The 27,435-nt window shown below is 40.0% G+C and overlaps 1 protein-coding gene across 1 annotated transcript in view; it reads right to left on the reverse strand.

Annotated features, from left to right (window-relative positions):
- LOC144826119 (phospholipase A2 inhibitor gamma subunit B-like) overlaps nt 1–26,573 on the reverse strand; it is a 327,314-nt gene extending 300,741 nt beyond the window's left edge. The window contains exons 1-2 of the mRNA XM_078684522.1: nt 26,401–26,573; nt 16,618–16,734 (exon numbers count right to left, since the gene is read on the reverse strand). Coding sequence (XP_078540648.1) covers nt 16,618–16,734; nt 26,401–26,452 — 169 coding nt within the window. The 5' untranslated portion in view covers nt 26,453–26,573. The remainder of the gene's footprint in view (nt 1–16,617; nt 16,735–26,400) is intronic.
- Nucleotides 26,574–27,435: the final 862 nt, after the last annotated feature.

A 27,435-nucleotide genomic window follows, 5' to 3' on the forward strand; every position in this document is an offset into this window, starting at 1 on the left:
CAGAAGCAGTTACTGAACTGCAGAAAGAGGAGTAAGGAAAGTGAAAAGAGTGAAGGAGTGAAGGATGGGAAAAGATAGGAAAGAAAGTAAAGTATAAGGTCTGAAAGAATGTGAGTGTATGAGTATGGATGAGTTATAGGCAGTGAGCGTGACAGAAGAAAAGTGAGAGACTAAAGGGATGGAGAGAATTAGGCTAACAGAAAGACATTAAAGGAAGGGAAGCGTAGAACTAAGAAGACAGACAAAGAAAAAGAAGTAGTAATTGAAGTGGAGTCAGGAGAATAAAATAAAGGAAATATATAAAACAATGAATTAAAACAAGAGAAAGGAAATAAAATAAAAGAGAAGACCTGTTTTTCCCTATGGTGTGCTTCAGTACCTCATTTATGAGGACATGTGTCACTTTTAGGGCGCCAGTGCGTCACTTTTTGTGACGCACCAGTGGTGTAAAAATTACACCTGGTTGAGTCATATTTACAAAGTAATGCATTTAGGTAGATGTGTCACTTTGTAAACCCTTGCGCCACATTATACCTGCACCAGGTATAATATATGCAAAGGGGGTGTATTGACACAAAGATGGGTCGTACAAGTGACACAGTAACATCTAAGAGACTTCACTGTGTCACTTTCAGGATGCTGTTGTGTTAAAATCTTGCACCTGCCTCACAGCAGGCCTAAGACTGACGCAAGCCCTTTCACATCGGGCTGGCCCCATGTGAAAAGATGCATTTCTTGAAAAAAAAAATGTACTATAATTTTTTACACTGTTTTTCTCTGTGTTGTGCTTCAGGGCATCATTTATGAGGCCATGTGTCACTTTTACACCGCCGGTGCGTCACTTTTTGTGACGCACCAGTGGTGTAAAAATTGTACCTTGTTGAGTCATATTTACAAAGTGACATATCTAGGTAGATACGTCACTTTGTAAACCCCTGCGCCACATTATACCTGCGTCAGATGTAATGTATGCAAAAGGGGCGTATTGACGCAAGTAAAATTCATAGAAGTAACACAGTGAAATCTATAAGATTTCACTGCATCACTTTTAGGACGCAGTTGTATCAAAATCTTGCATCTGCCTCAAAGCAGGCGTAAGACTGATGCAGGTACTTTCACGTGAGACTTGCCCCAATGTGAAAAGATGCATTGCTGGAAATTATTTGAGGGTAATAGAAAAAGACTGAGAAAAGTGGAGTGAAAAAATTAGAAGACAGAGGATTTGAGAAAAGGAGTCATTGAAGTGGAGTAAGAAGAGTAAGAGAAAGGAAAAGAATGAAAAAGCAAAGAATGGGAAGAGAGAGGAAGGTAAGTAAAAGAGAAGGTATCAAAAAAGGAGAGTGTGTGACTATAACTAAGTTATAGGGAGTGATCTCGACAGAAGACGAGTGAGAGACTAAGGAGACAGAGAGAATGAGGTAAGGGGAGTGTAGAAGTAAGAGGACACAGGGAGTAAGAGAAGGAATTAGTGAAGTGGAGTAAAGACAGTAAAGGAAGGGAAGAAAAATAAAACAAAAAAGTAAGAGAAGACAGAGGAAAGAAAATAAAAGAGTACACCTGAAAGAAGGTGAGAGTAAGAAAAGAGTGTGAAAAAAGAGAGTAAATGTGGGGATTTAAAATAAGTGAGGCAAGCGCTATAAGAAAAAAGAGATGTGGGAATATCAAAGAAGAGTAGTGAGTTTATGGAAAATAGTATAGAGAAAATAAATATTCTACATCAAACTTACCTTATAAGTAATATCAATTTACTTAGATATTTTCATTTAAATTTATATCTGTGAAAGACAAAACAAAATAGGTTACAATATTTATAATATATATTTTACAATACAAGAGACAAAGTAGGAGATTAACAAGGGTAATTGAGGGTGAGTGAAGGGCAGGAAGGTTGATGAAAAAGGAAAAATAAAGAGAGAAAAAAAGCAAGTGAGCTTGAGACAAACAAAGTAAAGGAGTAAGAATATACAGCTAGTAAAAGAAAGAGTGACACAAAAGAACTGAGTAAGAGAGCAAAGCAAGGTAAGGAAGGGAGTGTGGGTCATTTTTAGGGAGTAAGCATGACGGAAGAGGAGTGATACATTGAGAGGATCCAGAGACTGAAGTTAAGAGACAGGCTGTGATGGAAAGGGAGTGAGGATGTGAGAGGATATAGGAAGTGAGAAAAGAAGTGAGTGAAATGTAATAAGGTGAATGATAGAAGGAGCATTATTGAGGGAATAAAGAAAAGAAACAAAGGTAAGGGGAGTGAAGTAGAGTGACTGACAGCTAGAAATTGGTGGATGGGAGAGAGGTAATGAGCCGTGAAGGAGTGGTTAATGAGAATAAGTGTGGAAAATGGAATAAGGGAAGGGAGGTGAGGGAGAGTCAAAAAAGGCCAGTGAGGGTAAATTAAGAGAAATGATAGAGGGTGGAAATAGGTAAGTGAGTATAAGAGAACGGGATAATATTATATATTTAATAATACAAAATAATTTCAACATGTTAAATGGTTTATTTTTGCTGTTCTCAGAATATATTGAATTTCACTTAAAACAGTGACTTCAAAAGTACTCATCATATAACAGCGGGCAAAAAAAAACACAATCAAAATGATTGTGTTTAAAAAACCCATTAAATAACTACTAAAATAATGTAATTTTTTTAAAACCATATCTAAACTCACTTTTGATCCATCCACTTTTCCACGAGGCCAAATAGTATATGGAAAGTCCTTTTTTATGGAAATTAGTCCACTGTTTTCGTAATGTCTCATTTACCCGACTTTCTGAAAGAAAAGCTCCAACATCTTTCACGTTATGAATCAAGAGTTTTACTTCAATTCAGATTCTTGAGTCTCATGTTACCAACATTTTGAGCTCATTTATCGAACATTCTCAATATCTTGATCCTCAACAAGCCGGTTTTAGATCCGCCCACTCAATGGAGTCAGTTATTCTTTCAGTTATGGAGGAACTGCGAGAGGGGCGGACTCTAACATCAGTCAGGTTCTGGTGCTCCTGGAATTGTCAGCCGCCTTTGACACGGTCGACCATGATATCCTGGTCGGCCGTGTCGAGGAGGCCGGCATTCGGGGTAACGCCCTTGACTGGGTCCGCTCCTTTCTGAACAACCGCCGGCAGTCTGTCCGGCTCTCTCGGTTTATTGCCGACGGGGTCGGACTGACGTGCGTCGTCCCGCATGGTTCCTCCTTATCCCCCCTTCTTTTTAATTTATATCTGACTCCCCTTATCCGTTCCCTGCGAGGTAGTCACGTCACCGCGTTTAATTACGCGGATGACATCCAGCTAGTTTTTAATATTGACTCCTCGGACCAGTCTATTGTTAATTTTCAGTCCACCCTTTGCTATATCAGTGACTGGATGGGGGCAAACCACCTCAAGCTTAACCCCGACAAGACAGAGTTGGTCCTTGTCAGGGGAGCTGCCAACCCATGGAAATCCATCTTTTGGCCTGTGAGGTTGGGTTCCCCCCCAACCCAGTTAACTCAGCAAAAAGTCTGGGGGTTTTCATTAGCAACGATCTTACAATGAAGCCCCAGATCAACGCTGTAGTCTCCTCCAGTTTTTTCCAGTTGCGGAAAATCCGAAAGATTGTCCGTTTCCTGACCATTGAGGCCCTCACTGTAGTTCTATTGGCCTTAGTTATCTCGAGCATAGATTACGCCAACTCTCTTTATGCTGGTATTCCGGCCTACCTGCTGAAGAGGTTGCAACTTGTTCAAAACCAGGCTGCCCGTCTTATTTACCGTCAACACGTCCGCCCTTTGTTGAAATCCCTTCACTGGCTTCCTATGCTTCAGCGTTGTATATTTAAACTTCGTTGCACCATTTTTAAGTCCCTCGCCGGAACTGGTCCATCTTTCATCTCCTCATTACTGCACCCTTATGTTCCCTCCCGCCACCTTCGTTCCGCTCACCTGGCTTTGCTTAAGGTTCCGGTGTTTAAACGGAAGAAACATGGTGGATTGAGATTTTCTTTTCTTGCTCCCTCTTTTTGGAATTCCCTTCCACTTAACATAAGACTTGCTTCCTACTACACCCATTTTAGGTCCCTTTTAAAGACTTATCTGTTCTGTAATGCTTATGACTAATGCCTTTTTCCCTTGTTTACTGTCTACCCCCTTCTGCTCGAGCGCCAAGAAACCGCTAGGTGTTAGTTGCGCTTTAAAAATATTTTTTACATTACATCTCTAGCTTACATTTAATAAATTATTCCTATAATACTCACAGCACACTTTATGTATACTATCTCTATGAGAACTACATGTTATTTATTACCTTCATCACTCTCATTCAGAAAGTAATTTTGAAGAGTAAACTAAGTTATATTAACTGCTGCAATCTTCATAGGTCAATTACCTTCCCTAAAATTTCGGTTGTAAGAACACCAGGTAAGAATTTAGTAAGTCAGAAGGCAAACGTTGTTTAAAAGTCAATTGAGGATCATTACAGAGCTGCCAACCTTTTTGACATTTTAAATAAGCTGTGTAGTGTCCTGATGTTGTGGAAGGACCATCACGGTAAATAATTGCTGCAGTTGTAAAGGTTCTTCCTGAAATTGATAATTGAGAAGCCATCAGGTCTACATCGTTGGAACATTAAAATAACATACTGTCCATATCTTCTTAAAAATAAAGTTGATAACATTTCAGATTTACATTGACTACACACCATGTTTTGATTTGCTGCTCTAACTAGATTATTTAAAGACACTGATTTGCAGTCTGGAAAAGTCAAATGAATAAATCTTTCAGTGTCTACTGTAGTACTACTTGAAAGGGAGCAATTGTCACAGGCATGTTGCCATTTATAAGAAAGGCCAAAAATATTTTCTACATCTACTCCTTCATCTTGTAAAACAACAAGCATATACATTAGAAATTCCTGACAATCTTGCTGAATATTCTGTGAAAATTGATTTAGACCAGAACATATGTCTAAAACCTTTCGAATTTAAGAAACACTTTGTATTTTTGTTCTATCACTGCTACATTTCCCAAACACAGAATTTAATAAACAATGAAGTGTTTGATCACGATTTTCAGCAATCTGTTCTTTTACAGTTTGGAGAAGGAAAACAACATTAACCACTACATTAGCATAGCAGTTGACACCAGAACTATTTTCAAACTGAAATCCAACAACATCTTTAACTGAATCCATGTCCTTTCTGCTTACAATTACTGGTTCATCTACTTTTTTTCTTTTTGCTACAAATTTACTGCAGTTTTTCTCATTTCTTCTTTTTCGGCCAACCACACGCTTTTCAAACAGAGGATATTGAGGTCAATTTGGAGCATACTCTTTTCTTAACCTATTATATTCTTTTACACAATTTAGATCTGCATTAATCTTTGTCTCATCAAAATCAATCAAGTACAATCCAGATAAAGTTCTCACTCGAGATAAAGCAACATATGCCATGCCCTCCTTGAACACAGAATTTCCAATATTCACGAAAGCAGTATCAACACTTAAACCTTGAGATTTATGAATAGTTACTGCACATGCTAAAGAAACAGGAAACTGTTTTCTGCAGACATATAAATCTTTCACTAGCAAAAAGCGAGCAGAACAACGAGTGACTTGTTGTACTTCTTCAATACCGTCAAATTAAATTTTTATAATTTCAATTCCATCTCTATTTCGGTAATTCACAAAATCTACAACATGACCCATTGCTCCATTTACTAAACCTCTTTCCACATGTAAATTACGTGGTAAAATTATACGACAATTTAAAGATGCATACAGAGTCTTTTCCATACCAGCAGTTTTGGATATTGTCTTCTCTAAAGAATCCAATTTTGTTTTCAATTATTCGGACAAAATAATAGTGGCTCCTTCATGTTCTATTTTATCAATAGCTTCCAGTTTCACAATCTATTGATTTTCCAACTTTAACATTTTGGTATTGAAGATTGAACATTCTTTTAGAGTTGGCATCAAGCATATGACAGACTTGTTTTCAGGAATTTTCTTAAAAATAATCTCAGGAAGAATATTTTCCTTTGGAAACAAATTTGAAATTAATCATGCATGTAACGCTTCTTTTCCATGCTCAGTTAATTTTCCAATTCTTACATCTTGTAGAATATTTTTATAATCTTCATCCTTTGCCTGTCGCATATTTTGAAGCAGTTCTGCATATTTGAAATTTAGCCATATGTTAACATTTCCAATGCTTCCTAAACACTTCCTGGTATCTTCATGCGTAAGCATTTTAAACACTGGCTGTCCTTTCACTGGAGTTAGTTGCAGTAAATCTCCTAAAACAATGATGTGTTTTCCTCCAAATAACACATCATAGTCTGTTTTAAGAGTTTCTGGCATTCTTAAATGCACAAAAGCAAGCATTACATTTGATACCATGCTTACTTCATCAATGATAAGAAGTTTCATTTTCTTTAGTACTCTTGAAACTTCACAACAAGCTTCTCCAGATAGCTTGTGGTATTGTAATTTGTTATCATGCTCCACTGGCAGCGTCAATAAGCGATGTAAAGTAATTCCTTTAATGTTGTGTGCTGCCAACCCAGTTGGAGCGGTAACAACACAAGAGAGCGATGACTCCGTTGTTTTCTGCAAATATGTTGCAATCACTTTAATCAGGAAGCTTTTCCCAGTTCCTGCTTCTCCACTGACATATAGTCGGATAGGCACAAATGATGTACATGAGCACTCTTTTTTCTCATGTGATAAACCATGCTCAATTTTTTGTGTGACTTCGTCATATATTTGTCTCTGCTCAACGTTTAGTTCTTTTTCCAAATCTTCTAAATCAAGTACATCCTCCTGAGCTTGTTCCATGTCTCTTTCAACTTCATCCATGGCAGTGGCAGCTTCATTTTGTATAATTGGTCCTCCTAGTGGATCCTGACTCAATGAAGCAGAACTCTGACTGTCTTGAGAACTGTCTCTAGCAATCTCTGCTGTAGATAACTTGAAAAAACAGGACATTCTATGGTTTCTTTGGTTGCATTGAACGAATCTTCATAAGTAAGAAAATCTCCAAGTAGTTCCTCTTCTCTATGCCAAGGTTTAAAGAGTTGTAAAAATGCTAAGTAATAAAATTCTCTTTTGTCTGGAGAATCACAACTCAATTTTCGATGATTAATCAAATGGCATTTTCTTTGTTTTACTAAACAGCCTTCACATCCAATTACAGCATATACACCTTTATTGATGTCTTCTGTGACGTTCCTTTTAAAAGTGTGGGTTTGCAGAACTTCATAGAGACAAGCGTTCTCAAGGTGAGTACTTCTATTTGGATAGTATGTATCCAACATGTTTGTCTTTAAAATATCTGTACTGTCTGGTTCTTTTTCCGCCAAATACTCAATTTCTTGTACAGATTTTAAAACTCGGTTTTGTGTTGCAGCAAGACCTAGACTCACCCAAATAATGGTTCTAGATTTGCCATATAGACTTGCTGATGACAACCAATCAGAACATTCATACGCTCCAATTTCTCGATGCGACAACATCTTTAGACTGTAACTGTATAATTTCTTGCTTAGACTCTTTTCATGTGAAATTTCTTCCCACATTTCCTTTAGTTCTGTCTTTTCTGATTTTGTGATGTAAGATGTCACATATCGAGCCACAGCAATAGAGTTGTCAGCCACATATTGAATATCCATGTTAGCATTCCACATGGATAAAATGACTGCGTTGTAGTCATTTATGAATTTGGATTCCTCATTTCTTCTTAGGTTGTATGTATTTTTGGGTGATTTTCTTGTCACAGTATGTCGCAGAGAAGACATAAAATCGTTGACTCTTCCTTTCGATGTTACTAGACGTGGAAATGCAAAACGACATTTCGTGTAGAACTTGTCTTTGGATTTGTATTTTCGACGACAGTATTTCCCACAACGATGGGTTTGAAAGCGTAAAACTTACTGTCTTAAATTGTTTTCGTCTGTACTTTTCGGAACAGCACATGTAGAATACTGCTCAATGAAACTCATCACTTTCTCATCTGAATCTGTTCCAAATTTAGGTGCATCTTTAATCCATAGCAGCATATGTATATGAGGAGCACCTCTTGCTTGATACTCCTTTCTCCAAAAGAAATCCATCACCTCTCCAAGCGGAGGATTTTTTTTGTTTGTAATAAAAGACATCATAGCTTCAAACCTATGATTAAAATACCTGCATACATTAACTGGATCCAAAGAGCACAGTTCTCCAGGTGTCTTGTATTCAATATTTTCAATGTTTTTATTTGCCTCTCGTAGAAATTTAAGTAAGCCTTCCCAAGCATACTCAGCACAGCTAAGAGTGAGGAACCATGTAGGAGTTCCTAAGTTTTTTAGCATACATTTCAATTCACCATGACAACGGTACCAATACTCGTTAGTACCACGCTGACATGCCATGAGATTAATTAGCTGAGATTCCAAAACACTGTCTTGCAGTTTCACTTTATCCATAAAATCCCTTGCCGAAAAGATTTGTAGATGTGTTCCACTTTTCAATATATGGTTCGCTGCATAGGAAAGTCCAGACAAGTCACTCTCAAACAGTAGATGGAACAAATATGGAATGCATTGATGAAACCTTGGATCTTCTGCATATAATCTTGTAGTCCGGTATTCAGATGCAGGAATTTGAACAGGTCGGTCATCATATCGTCCACCTTCACCTGTTGGAAATAACTGTGGAAAACAACGAGCTTCTAAACTTTCTTCCCATACACTAATGGGACTTCCTTCGGCTTTTTTCATCTGAAACAAGTCAATAGCATTCCCCATTACTTCTTTGGAATGCAATGGATGAACACTATAATGTTCGTAAATTTCTTCACTTCTAGAGACATCAACTTTTTCTATTTGTCCAGTAGAGACATCAGTGTTGTCTTGTACAGTTGTTTCCTCATCTCCCTCATACACATTTTTATAGTACTGATTATTTTTTACCAGATACAACGTTGCCTTCTTGACTTTCTTAACATCCACTAATTCTTGCCAGATTTTCTTACTTTTTGTCGGAACACCTTTAACTAGAATAACCAGAGGTTCCTCTTCTACTTTTTCAACACCAATGGTATCAATATTTTTCTTAAAATCTAGAGGCAAATAAACAACTCTTCCCTTTAATCCTCTCTGTAAATCTGAAGGAGGAAATTTCCCTGTCTTAGGCTCCATGTGAACAGTATCCTGAAAAGGATGCACACATTGAATCAGAATAGACTCATAGGTATTTAAATCCATCAATTCAGAAGGAATGTCTACCAACTCCAGATTATTATAAACAGCTCTAGCAGGCATTCTGTTTTCATTTAATTTATTATAGCAATATGTACAAATACGTTGATCAGAGCACAAATCAAAACAATTTTCAACCAACAAATAAGTTGCAAAATCCTTCCACTCATTATTATTTATCTTTTCGCTTTTTACATATAAATCAACTAATCTAGTCTGATGCTTATAATGAGTCCTTCGACAACAAACACAAGACAAATTAGGCCTTTCACTTGAATTGACCTTAAATTTTATAATTTCATTTTCAAATTTTTCTGTACTTAAAATCTCTACATTCTCTTCTACATTACCTTCCATTATGGTATCAATTTCTGCACTAACCTCTTTTTCACCAAAGTAACAAAACTCAATTTCATTACAAATGTTTTTGACCTCTAATTCAGTTCCATGCAAAAGAGCACTGTTTAACTGTTTTAGTTTAAGTGCTGGACTTTTTGCATAGTGCAACCTTCTCACTAATTTCCTCACTTTATTATGATGCACTGCTAACATCCTAAAATGGTGAAAAACACTCTGACATACAAGCCAGTGAATGCCCTTGCAAACCTGTTTTTTCTCTCACTCTACAAGGATCTAACTCTTGTAAAATTTTCATTTTTTGTTTCACAGATTTCTTATTATATGTCCGTAAGAAAGTGCGAAACAAATCAATTGATTCCTGTCGGACACTACAAATACTACTACAATTCCATGTATACACTGGAGCCTTAGGACATCTCCCTAAAACTTCATCAGCTAACACCTCTTCTGTATTTCTAGGCACAATCTCTTCTTTTTCAACTGGACAACCGTCCTTTACCTCATATGCTCGACCACTGGTGTCAACTGCATGCACCAAATCATTATCCTGAAAGTAACTTTCTTCATTAAAAAATGGCTCAGAACTTGAACTATGCTTCGTTTCTCCAGAAAAAACATCACAAAAATTAGTTCGATTAATTACTCTCCTCCACTTACATTTTGATTTAAACACATTAATTATCGTATCAAGTGTACAAATTCTATTCATTACTAAACAAAACAATTTATTTTTCACTTTAAATGCTTCATCCACGATCTTAACTATGTTTTTTTTTCTTGTAAAAAACTGTCTTTTTTTATACCTTTTTATATTTTTTAATAAATTGGATATAATCCTGTTGTAAAACATTCGTCTACGAATGTCAGAAAATTGTTTGCTTCTTCTATCGTTTTTCAAAATATTGTCTCCTTGTACACGTCTAACAATTGTAGAAGAACATCCTGTCTTTTTCGAAATTACACGTGTCTCATTCTTCTTATTTTAAAAACTTTTTTTTGCTTCAAATTTCAATAACTTCCTGAGAAAATGTGTACTTTGCTTACCAGGAGCATTTTTCTTTTTCTCTGAAGATTATATTTTGGTTGGTTCTTGATTTTCTTTTTCCTTAGACCTTAATTTTCTCTTATCATTTTTTGCTCTCCTTGTTTTAGAAGGCATCTTTCTCTTTGCTTGTATAGATGATTGTAATCTGTGGAAAACAAAAAATAACATATTATAGACCACTACAAACACAAAGCAATTACAATAAATAAACAATATAAACAATAGTATACAGCAAAAGCCTCATTTACATTACATGTGCTTTGCTTTGAGTCAAACATGATTAACTAATTCATTTTTATGTCTTGTTTATATATAGGTGGTCTGTTTTTGGCCTGTAGATACAGAGAAATAATTAGTGCAGAGACACACATAGTGCTTGCACAGACAGAGATGGTAGATTACATGTAATATCGTGCACATGTGCCTCAGATCACACCAAATATATTGCATTTTCAATGCTTGTTTACCTTGCTTCCATCAAGAAAGCAGTCAGATGCGTCACACATTTGCCATAAATTTAGATTGTTAGCACTCTAGTTGCTCATTATTTCAAGCTTCACTCACAGTGTAATCTTAGACAGATTAATTGTTTTTTAGATATAATGTACCATGTCTGTCACTGCCAACAGTATGTGTGACACCGAGGGCGAGATCTACTGCATTTTCAATGCTTGTTTACTTTGATTCCATCAAAAAAGCATTCAGATGTTTCACACATTTGCCATAAATTCTGAATGTTTGACATTAATGCTGGTCCAGAGATAGTGTAAAGGTTTCATTGGCATATTTACAAACTGCTTGCACAATGTTAGATATAATTTACTAATTAATGTTATATCTTCTTAATATATAGGTGGCCTGTTTTTGACCTGTAGATACAGAGAAATAATTTGTGCAGAGACACACATACTGCTTCCACAGACAGAGATGGTACATTACATGTAATATCATGGACATGTGCCTAATATCACACCAAATCTATTGCATTTTCAATGCTTGTTTACTTAGGTTCCATCAACAAAACATTCAGATGTGTCAAACATTTGCCATAAATTTTCAATGTTTGATATTAATGCTGGTCCAGAAATAGTGTAAAGGTTTCATTGGCATACTTACAAACCGCTTCCACAATGTTAAATATTATTTATTATTTAATGTTATGTCTTGTTTATAGATAGGTTGTCTGTTTTTCGCCTGAAAATAATTTGAAATAATATCAGCAGAAACATATATACTGCTTGCAGACAAAGAGATGGTAGATTACATGTAATATGGTGCACATGTGCCTAAGATCACACCAAATCTATTGTATGTTCAATGCTTGTTTACTTTAGTTCCATCAAGAAGGCATTCAGATGTGTCACACATTTGCCATATATTCTAAATGTTAGCACTCTAGTTGTTCATTATAGCAAGCTTCACTCACAGTGTGATTTTAGACTTAATACAATTTTACTTATAATGTACCATGTCTATCCCTGCCGACAGTATATGTGACTCTGCCTAACATCACAATAATAGGTGAATCAAGCTTCAGTCACAGTGTGATCTTAGGCACATAATCAGAATGTTAGATATAATGTACCATGTCTGTCTCTGCCAACAGTATGTGTGACTCTGCTTAAGATCACAGTGATGGGTGAATCAAGCTTCACTCACAGTGTGATCTTAGGCACATGATCAGAATGTTAGATATAATGTACCATGTCTGTCTCTGCAAGCAGTATGTGTTTCTCTGCTCATATTATTTCACTTTCTCTACAGACGAAAAACAGGCCACCTATATATAAGCAACACATAACATTAACTTCTCATTACATGTAACATCCTGCTAATCTGCCTAAGATCACACTGTGAGTGAAGCTTAATTCACCCATCAGTGTGATCTTAGGCACATGTCCACGATATTAATATATATATATAAGGTACACTCTCACAATGTTAACATCTCTCACAGCATTGGTGGGAAAATGCATAAACACACAACTATGTCAAAGATTGCGCACGCATATTGTAAATATGTTTCTCTTTTTTTGTATATTCTATCTCAATTTATACCATTTAAAAAAATAATTTCCAGCAATGCATTCTTTCACATGGGGCAAGCCATAAACGAAAGGGCCTGTGTCAGTCTTACACCTGCTGTGAGGCAGGTGCAAAATTTTGACACAACAGCGTCCACCATTGACGCAGTAAAATCTCATAGATTTCACTGCGTCATTTGTACAACCCTTCTTTGCGTCAATACGCCCCCTTTGCATACATTACACCTAACGAACATATAATATGGCACAGGGCTTTACAAAGTGACACATCTACCTAGATGCGTCACTTTGTAAATATAACTCAACAAGGTGCAATTTTTACACCACTGCTGTGTCACGAAAAGTGACGCACCGGCGGCATAAAAGTGACGCATGGCCTCATAAATGAGGCCCTCAAGCGCACCACAGGGAAAAACAGTGTAACATTTAAAAAAATATATATATATTCCAGCAATGCATCCTTTCACATGGGGCAATCCCATGACCTTACCTTATCTAATGTGAGAGATGTTAACATTGTCAGGGTCTACCTTATAAACACACAGCTATGTCAAAGATTGTGTACACAGCTTGTAAATATACACCCAGACAAGAATATGAAATGCGATGAGAGATCTTATAACTGTGGGAGTCTCCCTTATAAACACACAGCTATGTCAAAGATTGCTTTGTCTGCCTGCATATTTACAAGCTGCGTGCACAATCTTTGACATAGCTGTGTGTTTATGCATCTCCCCAGCATTTCATATGGGTTTCTATCTGCTATTCATATCCCTCTCCAGACATTCACTCCTTCCACCCATGTTAAAGGTTGCACAATGTGCTTAAAAACAATGACCATATTTACAACTCCAATGAAACCATCACACAAGTTCTAAACCAGCATTGAATTCAAGCATAAAAAACAATTTATAAAAAAGATTACCATATAAACACACAGCTAACATTATAGAAAAAGATAAAAATATAATTCCTTACATCACAGAGACACACACTATGATACTTGTAAAACATCTTTAAACTCTCTATCTTTTTTAAAAGAATCTTTACTCACCTTTAAAAATGGTTTGGAAGATGTCAAACAGTGTCAGTCACATACAACAGATATTCTTAAGCAGAAACTCTGAACAATGCTTCCTTCACTGGGAGCCTTTCAATAATGGCACAGATTCTTTCTCATTTCAGAACCATATTCTTGCACATAGCCAATTACAATGATTCCCCCCTAAATTCAAAACCAAACTACACATTTTAATTGGTTGAAGATTTCAAGACTTTGAAACTCACATAACATTCACCCATCCCCCCAGTGCTCATTCACCAAGTAACCATGGTGACTCCCTCTAAAACCAACACAGAGTTCACAAGTTCATTTTACTATGTTGCAAAGAAATCCATCAAGCCTGCTTGACCTCTCAATCTACTAGCTAATGAAATGCAATGTTTCTTTAAATGACTTTTTCTCAACCATTGAAATGACTTCTTACAAAAGAAAAAGCATGCACCCTAATTTTCAGTGGAGATTTTTAAGAAAGCTCCAATCATTTCTACTTATTCATCTGCACTGATTCTCAAACACTTTTTTTTCATAATCAAACTGCCATTTCATTCCCACAACTCATCTGACTAGAAGCACACCTACCTTCACACAGCTATCTTCAAAATGACAAAAGTCTGGTTTGTGGGGCATAGCTATGTCCACTGGGCTCAAAAACATGCAACTAACAGAGGTATTTACAACCTTGATTTACCAAATGTCGACATTGTATGGATTGGACAAAGAGGATTGAGAAGTCACCAATTGATACCAATTGGAAAATTTCACACAAATTCCTCAACCGGCGCCAGAGCTATTCCCAATAGAATGTTGCGGATTTCCTATGGAAAACAATCCTAACTATAACTACCTACTGGCGACCGCCAGTAGGTAATATATATATCTCTTTGGTGTATTTATAAACTACACTTTCCCCCAAGATTATTCTGGTAATTAGCGGTTGTGTGTGCTTAGCCCTGCCCATTATAAATTGGTTAATTGAAAATACAGGTCTTTTGCTTCTTGCAGAATTCAAGAAGGGAAGGGGATGCTCTGATATGGAGTGGGAGGCTGTTCCACACCACAGGAGTGATGTAGGAGAATGCCCATTCTCTTAATCTGGTTCTGTAAATGTGTGAGATGTGTGAATAAGATTCTTGTGGAGGTGTCTGACTGTTTAGTGTGAAAAAAATTAGACTATTCAGGAAAATGTTTCCTAAGTTTTGTAGTGCATTTAGGTGAAGAGTTTAAAATTAGCATGTCTGTGTATCTGGAGACAGGGAAGCTCCCTGAGGGGTGGTAGGATGTGAGTTCCATGTAGTAGGTTGAGGATGAGCCTGTCTGCTGGGTTTTGTATGGACTCTGGACTTCTAGATGTCTGTCTGGTGAACCCAGAATTAAGGGTTTTCCCTAATGGTAACAAGGGCATGAGTAACAGTTTCTGTAGTGTTGCTTTGCAGCAAATTGAGTATATTTCTCAGCATTTTAAGGGTGTGGAAGCAAATGCAGTGACAACACTGACTTGTGCCATCAGGTGTTGGTGTGGCTCCCAGTCAAGATGGGACCAATTGGAGTCCCATGGTGTAGTGTTCTTGCCAAACCATACTACTTCTGTCTTGTCGGTGTAGAGTTAGGTGCAAATGTCTTTCATCCTGTTAGCCACTTTGGTCATCAGGGCAGCAAAAATGTGTTTTGTTTTGTGGAACTTGTCCAAGAGGGAGAGTATGAGATGTATGTTTTCTGCGTTAGAGAGAATGTTGATGTTGTGTGAGTAGATGATGCTGGACAGAGGGATCATGTTTGCATTGAAGACAGAGCAGCTGATCGATCAAACTTAAGTAATTTGGCAGATGAGTCTGCAGGCTTTCAAAGAGCATGATGCCAAGCTAACAGCTTGTGTTCTATCTATTAAGAAGGAGCAGATCCAGCAGAGAATGGGTCCTTGGATGCAGATCAGGTGCAGATGCTTGATGAGGATCGGGGTGTGAGACTGTGAACACTCCTGCAGGGAGGTCCAGAAAGATGAGGTCTGCCATGTCTCCTCTGTCAAGGATCATGTGACAGTCAGGAGACTAGAAACCACAGCCTTGGTAGGCTGACTGATGATTTTCACTTGCACAAACAGGTTCCAAGCCAGAACCCTATCTAGATTTTATCCAGAAACCCAGAGACAGGGCTCTTTACATCCAGTTTAGACTTCCTGTCCGCGAACACACTAGCAGTTGGAAGCCTCCCTATCAGACACATTTATTTTGCCCACACTTGCGATGGAGTGGTTGAAAGCATCCCGCACCTTGTGTTCGCATGCATTGCTTAATCTAATTCAAGGAGAAAATGGTTGAATCCTGTTTGTTGTCAATTAGGAACCAGGAATCAATGTGAAGCATTAAGAATATTTCGAACAGACACTAATACCACTCTGGCCTGCGGTGTGGCCAAATTTCTCAGTTGGGCATGGGTGATTAGATCGAAAAAGTTATGTTCTGGATGATGATCCTTTTTAAATCTTGTTTTTATTTGTTTCAAAGCTGACATAGTTTAATCTATTTTTAAAACATGTGTTGTGTGTTCTTCTTATGATGAATTGTTACTTATTGATTGCACAATTATGTATCGGAGGTACGGAGAAAAGAAAAGGGAAAATCGTATCACCTTGTTGTGTTTTTAACCTTTTGCTACTATGGTACCCCTGCCAAAAAAAATTTATATTTATTACTCTCTATACATAATTTGTAAAATGCTTGTATGATATATTTATATCGAAATAAAGCTTTGATAATGATATTAGCCAATCACAAATTTGTCCCATTTGAACACAATAGAAGGGCCTTCTGAAGGTAAGCAGGAAAGCATGCAGCCAACGCATAAATTGCCATATATTGGTGATGAATTTCAAATGTTACAGATATGTGACACTCACCCACTGTGTTGTTCTCTAGGCCTGTGACACAGTGAGTCACATCAGGAGAACATTGCTTGAGGATACCCGAGCAGCTACTGACTTGGACAGCAAAACAGTGCTCACAAATTAAGCAATCTGCATAAAAAAGAAAGACAATCTAGAGTTCTCTGTATAATTGTATTTTTCATTTCAACCGGGCAATACACATGTAAAAAAAACACAAGCACAATTTTAGCCTTAGAGTCTTCCCATTGTTTTGTTTAAGGACTGAGGGGAAGTCAAGCAAATTCTAGTCCTCAATGATACACAATATTAAGACATTACCACAGGATTGGGATTATATGTGTCATAGAATTCCAGGTTTTGGAGAGCAGAAGAATAAATTAATCCAACCTCATAAGAGAGTATAGGGGACAGACGAGGACAAGCAACAACGGAGGCAGAATGAAGACACTTGATGACGAGTGAAGACAGTATGCAGAATTGCTAACATTTTATGCAACATAGAGCAACAGCAAAAAAGTTGATTTGCTTCTTTACGTCAAAGAGGGTGAGCAGAACATTGCTACTAAGATGCGGTTGTGTTATTGTCTTCCCCTGCATTGACTTGACTTTCATCAGTGTTATGTTATTGTTATTGTTATGTTTAGAGCACACCTATCAATTGGAAGGACCTGGTACCTGTAAATGGGGAATACTGGCCTGTCTGGCGTCTAGTGGAAGACAAATGTCTTCCATTTCTTTCTGAGTTTATGGACAGAGCTGGGGGCTCTGATGTAGTGGAGGAGTTCTTTCCAGTTTTTGTGGCAAAGGTAGGAGAAAACTGTCCTCGAGCTTTCGTCTGGCAGATGTGGGGAACGTGGGTGAAGAAAAGAGTGACAGAGCAGAGGCATCTGGCTGGAAAGTTCAGTTGGATGTGAATGTTGAGGTGTTAACAGGTGTGCTTAGTAAGTTGTGGGGAGGGGTTGTCCTCTCCTTTCAGAACTTTTTTTAAGATGACTGGCATTTGTCATTGGGTGTGTGGAGCGGATGGTTCTTTGTTGAGACCCCAATGACATTTTGTACCGAATTCATCATTCTTTACATTAAAACCATCAACATTTCTTTTCTGATCCTATTGATCATTGTGTCAGCACATTTTATGGCTCATTTATAATGGGACATTTAAACATGAGGAACATGCAAAACATAAAAAACAGTCATTATCTTAATATCTAAATGACTTTGCTTATGTTGTTTTTATATTGATGGGAGAAGCACATGACCTCGGCTGAGACCAATGAACAATGGGCTCACAAAATAGCTGTGTGGGCTTGTTATATCAATGATATATTCATTGTCTGGTGTGGTTCCCAAGCAGAAATTATTGATGGTTTTAATGTAAAGAATGATTCATTTGTTAAAAAAATGTTGAACAATTTGAACATTTTATTAATTCACAACTTTTTTTGTAAAGGGATAACTTTTGACCTTGAGTTTTTAGTTTGTTTTCAATCATCATGACACTAATAATGTTTCAAAATGTTTGTAGCACAGTGGCACACTGACATTGGCCAAGGCCATCATGGCCGAAATGCGTTTTTCTGTTTGGGAGAAGAAATAACGTACCAGAATCATACTCTTGTGCATTCGACTAATCTTGCAACAGCAACAAAAGTTTAATTAGGTGCAATTTCACCACTGCAGGGTAGCTTCACCTGCCTGTTCGAGAGCGGTGGTTTTGGTGAGAATCTGATATACATGCAAGGGAAAACTGCCAGCTCTGCTGAGGGTGAATTCTGACTACATAAAAATCTAGAGATTGTAAACAGACAGTAAAGTTTCAAAGAATTGGGTGAAAAGATAACAGAGACGTCAAAAGCGGAGAACCGTAAAAAGACCGGTCAGAGGACACGTATTCATCCGAGGAACCGCTTCAGTAAGTCAAACCTTATCTAACCTTGCTTTACAAAATGTTTATTGACGAACAGAGATTGGAAGCGGCAGTCCCTATTTTCTCAGTGAGACTTCATAAAAACAAAGGAAATAGAAATGTGCAAGGAGGAACCCGGACCCCGAGTACTTTGAAGATGTATAAAAAAGAGATACAGAAATGGTGGGAGGTAACTTCCCTACAAATATGACTGGCGGTCATTCGTATTCCAAGGGATCTAAGGGGCATATTACCAAGCAATAGAGATAATTATCGCTATTGCTTGGTTAGAGACAAAAATTTACCGCTGAGCTGCGGCCATTTTTATCGCAGATAAAGCTTGGTATTACCAAGGTTTATCGCAAATGCGATAAAAAACGGCCGCAATGCACGAATATCGCTGAAAAGTCAGCGATATTCATGCATTACTGAGCTAATGTTTTTAGCCATGTTATCCACCTCCCATTGGATAACATGGCTAAGAACTGCTCTGGGCAGGTGTTAGCTTTTGGAGATATTCACGCTTAGCGCGAATATCTCCAAAAGTTGGTAATAGGAGATAGCGATGTTAGCGACTGTTTCCAGTCGCTAACATCTTGGCACGCCCACTTTGCATGTCATTAGTGATAAATATCACTGACATGCAAAGAGGGGCCCAAGATGGTCGCTATCTCCTACTAGCTGTCGCTAACTGGTGTTAGCGACAGCTAGGTAATAGGGAGATCATTTTATCTCCGCTTTCTTGGCTTTTAAAGCCAAAAAAGTGGAGATAAACCCTCTTGATAATATGCCCCTTAGGATCTACACAGTGCCCTTCTATGAGAATCCAGACCCGAACCTCTTGCTAGAATGGGCAGATCATACGACAACATCAGCTAAAGGAATGGTGGAAATTCCTATAAAGTATGCTACAAGTGAAAGAAGTAAGCTCCTGGTAGAAGTTAGGTGCCAAGAAGACCTATTGCACAGGATTCAGCAAAAGAAATTGCTAACAGCAAATAAAATCTTGCCTTGGTAAATATAAAGAAACTATTCGACAGTGCAAATATAATAAATTTTCACGAGACCAACCTTACTATGAGACGGGAAGAGTGTTAACTTTTGCTAATAAATTTGTTTTGCCCTGGAAATTGATACAGGAAACAAGTAATAGGAACACCACTTCAGCAATAAGAGACACATCAGATTCTGAGATTAAAACTGATCAGTTAGAAACAGAAGGAGCTACTACCAATTTGTCATCAAATTTGGGAGGGGTTGAAAGTTTTTCCAAAGGAATGTCCGATAATACAACAATCGAGTTGCCAATTTCCACACCAACAATCCTCCTGGTACAAGAAAGATAAAAAATATGAGTGGAAAAAGAATCAAGATAACAAGGTGCCACAAGAGTTACCGAAAGCTAACGAGGGGCATTTAGGAAGCAGCAACATCTGACCTCACTGTGATAAACCTATCTAGAAGACAGCTAGCATCAAATGAATTACAGGTTCTGCGTAGAAGGCTGACGTCTTGTACAACAAGCAGATGGGTGTATGTGGAAACAAGGATAGAGGTCTATAAATGTATAAAAGAACTCAAATTGAAGAAGCAATTCCATGGAAAAACTAAGGGGCATATTATCAAGCCAGGTAATAAAATTATCGCTGATTTAGCGGCAGAAAACTGCTGCTAAAACGGCGATAATGGGCTTCATAATATGCTCTGTGGAATTCCAATTGAAGGCCATGTTAGATGTGAAGGACATCTAACATGGGCTTCAATTGGAATTCCATGGAGCATATTATCAAGCCCAATACCGTCATTTTAGCCGCAGTTTTCTGCCACTAAAACGGCGATAATTGTAATGCCTGTCTTGATAATATGCCCCTATGAACTCTGTGAAGAACAGAGATATATCTGTAGAACCAACAGTAGTTTTTAACAGTGGGTGATCTGGCACCTTTAAAAACTCTACTCAAACTAGAATGTCTCTCAGTATCAGCAGAGTAGACTCACTAGAAAGTGGTCTCCAGTTTCTGGAACAGATTGACATAACTCAGTAAAGTATCAAAAGTTAAGTTAAAAGAAAATCTAAATTCATTCCTAAACAGCATTCAAAATGATTGCTAGTTTCCATGCAGTTGTTATTAAAGATCTAGACAAACTGAGGAATCAAATGGAGAGTAATGAGAAACGATGTAAGCTATACAATGTGTCGAAGAATGAATGAGAAGCAATTCTGGCACTAGAATAAGACCCTGCAATAGTGATTCAGCCATCTGATAACAGTGGGAATGTAGTTGTATAGGACAGATTGCAATATCAGGGTGAAGCTTTACGACAGCTAAGTGATGCGATGTGAAGATGACAAGAAAAGAATATAATGAAAGTATCCAAAAGTTTTATCGATTGATTATGATTTGGGTAGACAGATGCATATTTTATCAAGATGAATATCCATTTTTGAAAGTGGAGTATCCTGTAATCCCTACTTTTATCATATTCCCAAAGTTCGTAACATCATTAAGAAACCACCTGGATGACCAATAGTATCATGAAAGGGAACCCTTCAAGAGAATACCTCAATTTTAGTGGATACCTGACCTCTGGTCACTCCCCACGTCGCACGGCTCCCCCTGGTTGCCCGTGACTGCCCGTGTCTGCCCCTGCTGATGCTGCCTACGGTTTGCTGCTGGTGTGCCCTGGTACGTTTCTCTGCTGTTTATTTCTTTTTATTGCCTATTATTGCCCTGTTTTAATTGTTGGTTGCCCCTCTGTTTGCTGCCCGTTCTGTGCCCTCGCCCTCTGTGCCACCCCCGCTCCCCACTTCCTGCCGCGGCTCTCCTGCGGCCCGCCCACTTTTGCCTTCTGTGCACCGTGCCTTCTCTGACCCCAGCCATTGCCAGGGCACCCGACTGAGGTACGACACCGCCACCCTCACCGCACTCAACACAGGACGACCAGCCGCCAGCCACCAAACCACCCCGAAACACACCCACGGACCCTTCACCTGCCAAGCATGCAAATTCTCCTGCCTCTGAACCTGCATCCGGCCCACCGAACACAGCAACGACAAAAACAACCACCTCAAGTGCATCCTGCTCAACACCCGCTCCGTCCACAAACACGCCGTCGAAATCTGGGAACTCCTTAATACAACAGCACCAGACGTTGCCTACCTCACGGATGAACGCCTCCTCGGGCCTCGACATCGCCATAGCCATAGCCATCTCGGACGGCTACAAAATCACCTGGAAGGACCGCGTTAACAAAACTGGAGGAGGAATCGCCATCATCTACAGGAACACCATCAGCATGACGACCAACGCCGACGACACACTCACCGCCGCCGAACACCTACACTACCAAATCCACACCGACCCTCAGACCACCCTCAGAGGAACGCTCATCTACAGACCCCCGGGCCCACGGACACAATTCAGCGAAACCATCGCCGACTTCATCAGCCCGCACTCTCTAGCCTCACCAGAGTACATCCTCCTAGGGGACCTGAACTTCCACCTGGAGAAAAACAAACACAACAACTCCACCACCCTGCTCCACAACCTCGACAACCTCGGACTCAAGCAACTGGTGAACACCCCCACCCTCTACGCCGGCCACACGCTCGACCCCATCTTATCTGCCAGCAGCCACATTGTCTTCAGCCACTCCACCGGACTACACTGGACCGACCACAGCTGCAAGAAGACCACATCCCACCACCACACACTACAGATCCCCCGCAGATGCTGGAGCAAAGTCACCAAAGACCAGCTGACCACATCGCTGAGCCAAAACCCACCAGCCGACACCACTGACACCAACGACGCAGCAGACAATCTCGCACGGTGGATCACCAACTGCGCCGACGACCTCGCTCCACTGAAGAAACCCCTAGGCAAGACTAGCAACAGAAAAATCTCATGGTTCACAGATGCCCTCAAAATCGCTAAGAAAGCTTGCCAAACCCTCGGAAAAGCTTGGAGCAATGAACGGACTTCAGAAAACATGACAGCCCTCAAGAGCGCCACACGCGAATCCCACCAGATGATCCGAACCACCAAAAGGACATTGTTTAAAGAGTGGCTTGACAACAACTCCCACAACAGCAAGGAACTCTTCAGCATCGTCAAAGAGCTCTCCAACCCCAGCACCAGCAACAACGACATCACACCTTTGCAAGACCTCTGCGATTCCCTCGCCGCATTCTTCCACCGCAAGATCGCAAATATACACAAGAGCTTTGGACCCCAGACACCGCCTCCAGCCACCAAACCAATGACTCCCACCACCATCCTCAGCGCATGGACTCCCATCAGCACTGGAGAGACCACCCGCGTCATGAACACCATCCACTCCGGCTCACCCTCCGAACCATGCCCTCATCATATCTTCAACAAAGCCGACACCATCATCGCACCCCACCTCCGGAACATCATTAACAGCTCCTTCACGTCAGTCACCTTCCCTGGAAGCTGGAAACATGCAGAAATCAATGCCCTTCTGAAGAAACCAACAGCGGACCCCAAAGACCTCAAGAACTTTCACCCCATCGCTCTTCTTCCCCTCATCGAGAAGACCGTCAATAAAAAGCTGACTACATTCCTCGAAGCAAACAACTCGCTCGAACCATCCCAGTCCGGATTCCGAGCCAACCACAGCACCGAGACCGCCCTCATCGCAGCCACCTATTACATCAGGACCTTGATGGACAACGGAGAGACAGCCACCCTCATCCTCCTGGACCTCTTGGCAGCCTTTGATACTGTCTGCCACCATACCCTAATAACCAACCTCTACAACTCTGGGATCCAAAGAAAGGCCCTGGACTGAATCACATCATTCCTCTCTGACAGAACCCAGAAGGTCCGCCTCCCTCTCTTCCTCTCCGAGGCCACCAAGATCATCTGTAACGTACCCCAGGGCTCCTCACTCAGCCCGACCCTCTTCAACATCTACATGAGCCCCCTCGCCACCATTGCACGCAAACACAACATCAACATCATCTCCTACGCCGACGACACCCAACTGATACTCTCCCTCACCAAAGACCCTCTCACCGCCAAAGCCAACTTCCAGTACGGAATGAAAGATGTCGCAGAATGGATGAAGCACAGCCATCTGAAGCTCAACTCGGACAAGATGGAGGTCCTCATCCTCGGACAATCCCCCCCACCTGGGACGACTCCTGGTGGCCCTCAGCACTGGGCTCCGCACCAACACCCTCGGACCGTGCACGCAACTTGGGATTCATCCTGGACTCCACCCTCACGATGACCAAGCAAGTCAACGCCGTCTTGTCATCATGCTTCAACACCCTGCGCATGCTCCGAAAAATATTCTGGAGAATCCCCCCCGAAACCAGAAAGACGGTCACCCAGGCCCTCGTCACAAGCCGACTGGACTACGGGAACGCCCTCTATGCAGGAACCACAGCCAAACTTCAGAAACGGCTTCAGCGCATACAGAACGCCTCTGCACGACTCATCCTCGACATCCCTCGCTGCAACCAGATATCGGCCCACCTGAGGAACCTGCACTGGCTCCCCGTCAGCAAGAGGATCACATTCAGGCTGCTCACCCACACACACAAAGCACTCCACAACATGGGCCCCGAATACCTCAACAACCGCCTCACGGTCTACACTCCCACACGCCAGCTCCGCTCCACCAGCCTCGCCCTCGCCACCGTCCAACGGATTCGCAGACCCACCACCGGAGGAAGATCGTTCTCCTACCTGGCGGCCAAGACATGGAACTCCCTCCCCGCACACCTACGACTGACCCCGGACCATCTCACCTTCAGGAGACACCTCAAGACCTGGCTTTTCGAGCCGTAGCGGCACCCCCCCTTCAGCGCCTTGATACCCTCACGGGTGAGTAGCCCGCTCTACAAATGTATTGATTGATTGATTGATTGATTGATTGATACCGTGCTCCTTCCCTTTGTCTATACTATGGTATTCTAAATTAAAGATACAACTGATTTAATCAAGTCAATTGACAATATAATTTTGGAAGAAAAGTGTTTGTTGGTGACTCTTGATATTACAAGTCTCTACACTAGTATCAATCATCAACAAGGGTTCAAGGCTGGTGGTACTTTTCTTAAAGCAAAACCACTGAAATCTTTAGAGCACAATCAAATGGTATTGAAATTTATATAATCTTTTTATTTTGGGATCAGCTAATCATAACAAAAACAGAAAACAAAGAATATATTACCATTCTTAACACTAACAAATACAATCTGCAGTTTCCTAGTCACATAAGCAATTCATCAATTCAGAGGTGGCATTTGTGGACCTCTTGGTATAGAGCAATGGGGAATACCTAAAAATTAAATTGTACCATAAACCCATAGCTGGCAATGCTACCTTGCACTATACGAGTCAACATCCGCGCTGACTAGTCACTAGTATCCCATATTGGGAGCCAGTTTGTATTAAACAAAATAGCACTACTAATTTTGTGGCAGTGAAAAGGGAATCTTTCTTATGGTTCGAGAGAAGAGGGAATCCTAGGAAGTTTTTCTTCTTCTTCTAAAAAACAAGTCTAAAAAAAGAGGATGAGGTAACCTGGCTAATTTTCATGTTCTCTAAAGGTTTAAATTAGATAATTAGAATTTTAGCTAAACATTGGATTATTTTGAAAATCGATGGAATAATTGGAAATAAAATTCCTCCACATCCTAGCATCATTTACAGGAGAAAAACATCTATGAAATATTTACTAGTACATAGTCTTCTTCGAAAGTCAAGGACACAGTGAAAGTGTCTGGCTTCTTTCCTTTTATACAGTGCAAATCATGCAGAAGGAGTGTCAAAATCAACGATTTTCCGGTTCCAGGCAGTGACAATCGAAAATGGATTACTTAACTGCAATACTGATTTTGTGATTTATCGCCTAGTATGCAATTGTTATTTACTGAATGTAGGGAGCACAGTTCATCAAGTTAAAAAGAGTTGTTAGAACATTTGCACGCAGTCACTAAATTGGAAAATAGCTCTCCCTTCGACATCAGAGCAATAGCAATCTGTTGAGGTTTTATTGCATAGATCAGGTGCCCAGAGGAAGGGACAGGGTGAAAATCCTATTTCAGCTAAAAAAATATATAATCAAGCTAAGGACACTCGTCCCATACGGTTTGAACAGTGAGTATGAATTGTGGGATTACATTGATTAGAGGTTCAATAAGCAATTTAAGATACAACTTTCTAGGATTTGGTTTAGAATGCACTTTATATATTCACAGTCTCTGTCAGTTTTGTAATGAAATAATTGACAAAGGCCGTCATGGCCTGACTGTTTGTCAGTTGGGTTGAAGAAATAAAGTAACTGAATTTGACTCGTGTGTGTGCTATTAATCTTGCGACAGCAAGGAAGGTATAATTATTGAGATACAGTTTTGCTGCTGTAGAGTACCAGGACCCGCCTGTTCATAAGCGGCGGTATTGATGAAAAGACTGTTAGGCACATGTATGTCTATATATTCATATGTATACATTTGTATGGAGAAATGGGCAGGGCTCCCAGGAATCCTGCGGAGTAGGACTTACAGGAGTTGACAGGTGTGCTTCTTGGCCACCAAGGTACCTCAGGAGTAAAGTGGATGCTAACCCTACAATCAGTAGTGTGCAAGGAGCCACATTTACAGGGTGGTGGAGAAAGGGGGCATGGCGTCTGGTTACCCCCTAGTAATTCTGCTGTGTGGCCCCAAATGATAGGGACAAAGGGGAAAAGATACTTCATATGCCATTAGCTAGAGTAAGCTGGGGACTGCTATTCTTACAGCAGATGTTTAGGGAGAATTAAGCACTATCCTGATCATTACTCTCTTAATATCTATGAGTACTTTTGTGCAATGACACCATTCAAGAAAAAGAAGGTTATGACAATCTTACCTCCAGTTATCAGGGCCTGGAGTACGATGACAGCTGCAAGGATGGCCATCATGGTGCTAAGAGAGTAAGCAGTAGTGTAATGAAGTCACTTTGCCTGATCACCTTCGAGTGTCCTTTTCATATTTCATGCTCAGGGCATGTCTCATTTCTTTTATGCTGTCCCAGAAGAGGTGGGGCACATGATGCCTGAGCTCTATACACAGGAAATAAATGTGATGAGGCTGAATTTTTCATTTGTAACTGTGAGATTAGCGGTACTTCTCTGGTCGCTGGGATCAGCCTAAAGAAATGTACTGATATAAATGGTAGGACATTATGTAATGCAGATTTTGTGAGTAAATACCAGAGTGTACTGAGGACATCATTATAAGTTCAGGGCTAAATTCCAATTCATTAGGAAAGAATGCCTGCAGAAATATGAACCATGTGTAATTTCTTCTTGAAATATTTACCTTTGGGAGGTGTACTGAGAGCATAGGGTAACTAAGAGGTCTCTGACAGTTTCTCTCCGACACTTTTTGACTTGTGCATGGTGCAATTTATCAGGGGAAATGTGCGGAGAAGAAGAGAAACATGAAGGAACAGTGGGGCATATTACCAAGCAATAGTGATAATTATCGCTATTGCTTGGTTAGAGACAAAATGGTACCGCTGAGCTGCGGCGATTTTTACCGCAGATAAACCTTGCTATTATCAAGGTTTATCGCAAATGCGATAAAAAACGGCCGCAATGCATGAATATCGCTGAAAAGTTAGCGATATTCATGCATTACCGAGCTAATGCTCTTAGCCATGTTATCCACCTCCCATTGGATAACATGGCTAAGAACTGCCCAGGGCAGGTGTTAGCTTTTGGAGATATTCGCGCTTAGCGCGAATATCTCCAAAAGTTGGTAATAGGAGATAGCGATGTTAGCGACTGTTTTCAGTCGCTAACATCTTGGCACGCCCACTTTGCATGTCATTAGTGATAAATATCACTGACCTGCAAAGCGGGGCCCAAGATGGTCGCTATCTCCTACTAGCTGTCGCTAA

Source organism: Lissotriton helveticus, chromosome 3_2, assembly GCF_964261635.1.
Source record: "Lissotriton helveticus chromosome 3_2, aLisHel1.1, whole genome shotgun sequence".
Lineage (NCBI taxonomy): Eukaryota > Metazoa > Chordata > Amphibia > Caudata > Salamandridae > Lissotriton > Lissotriton helveticus.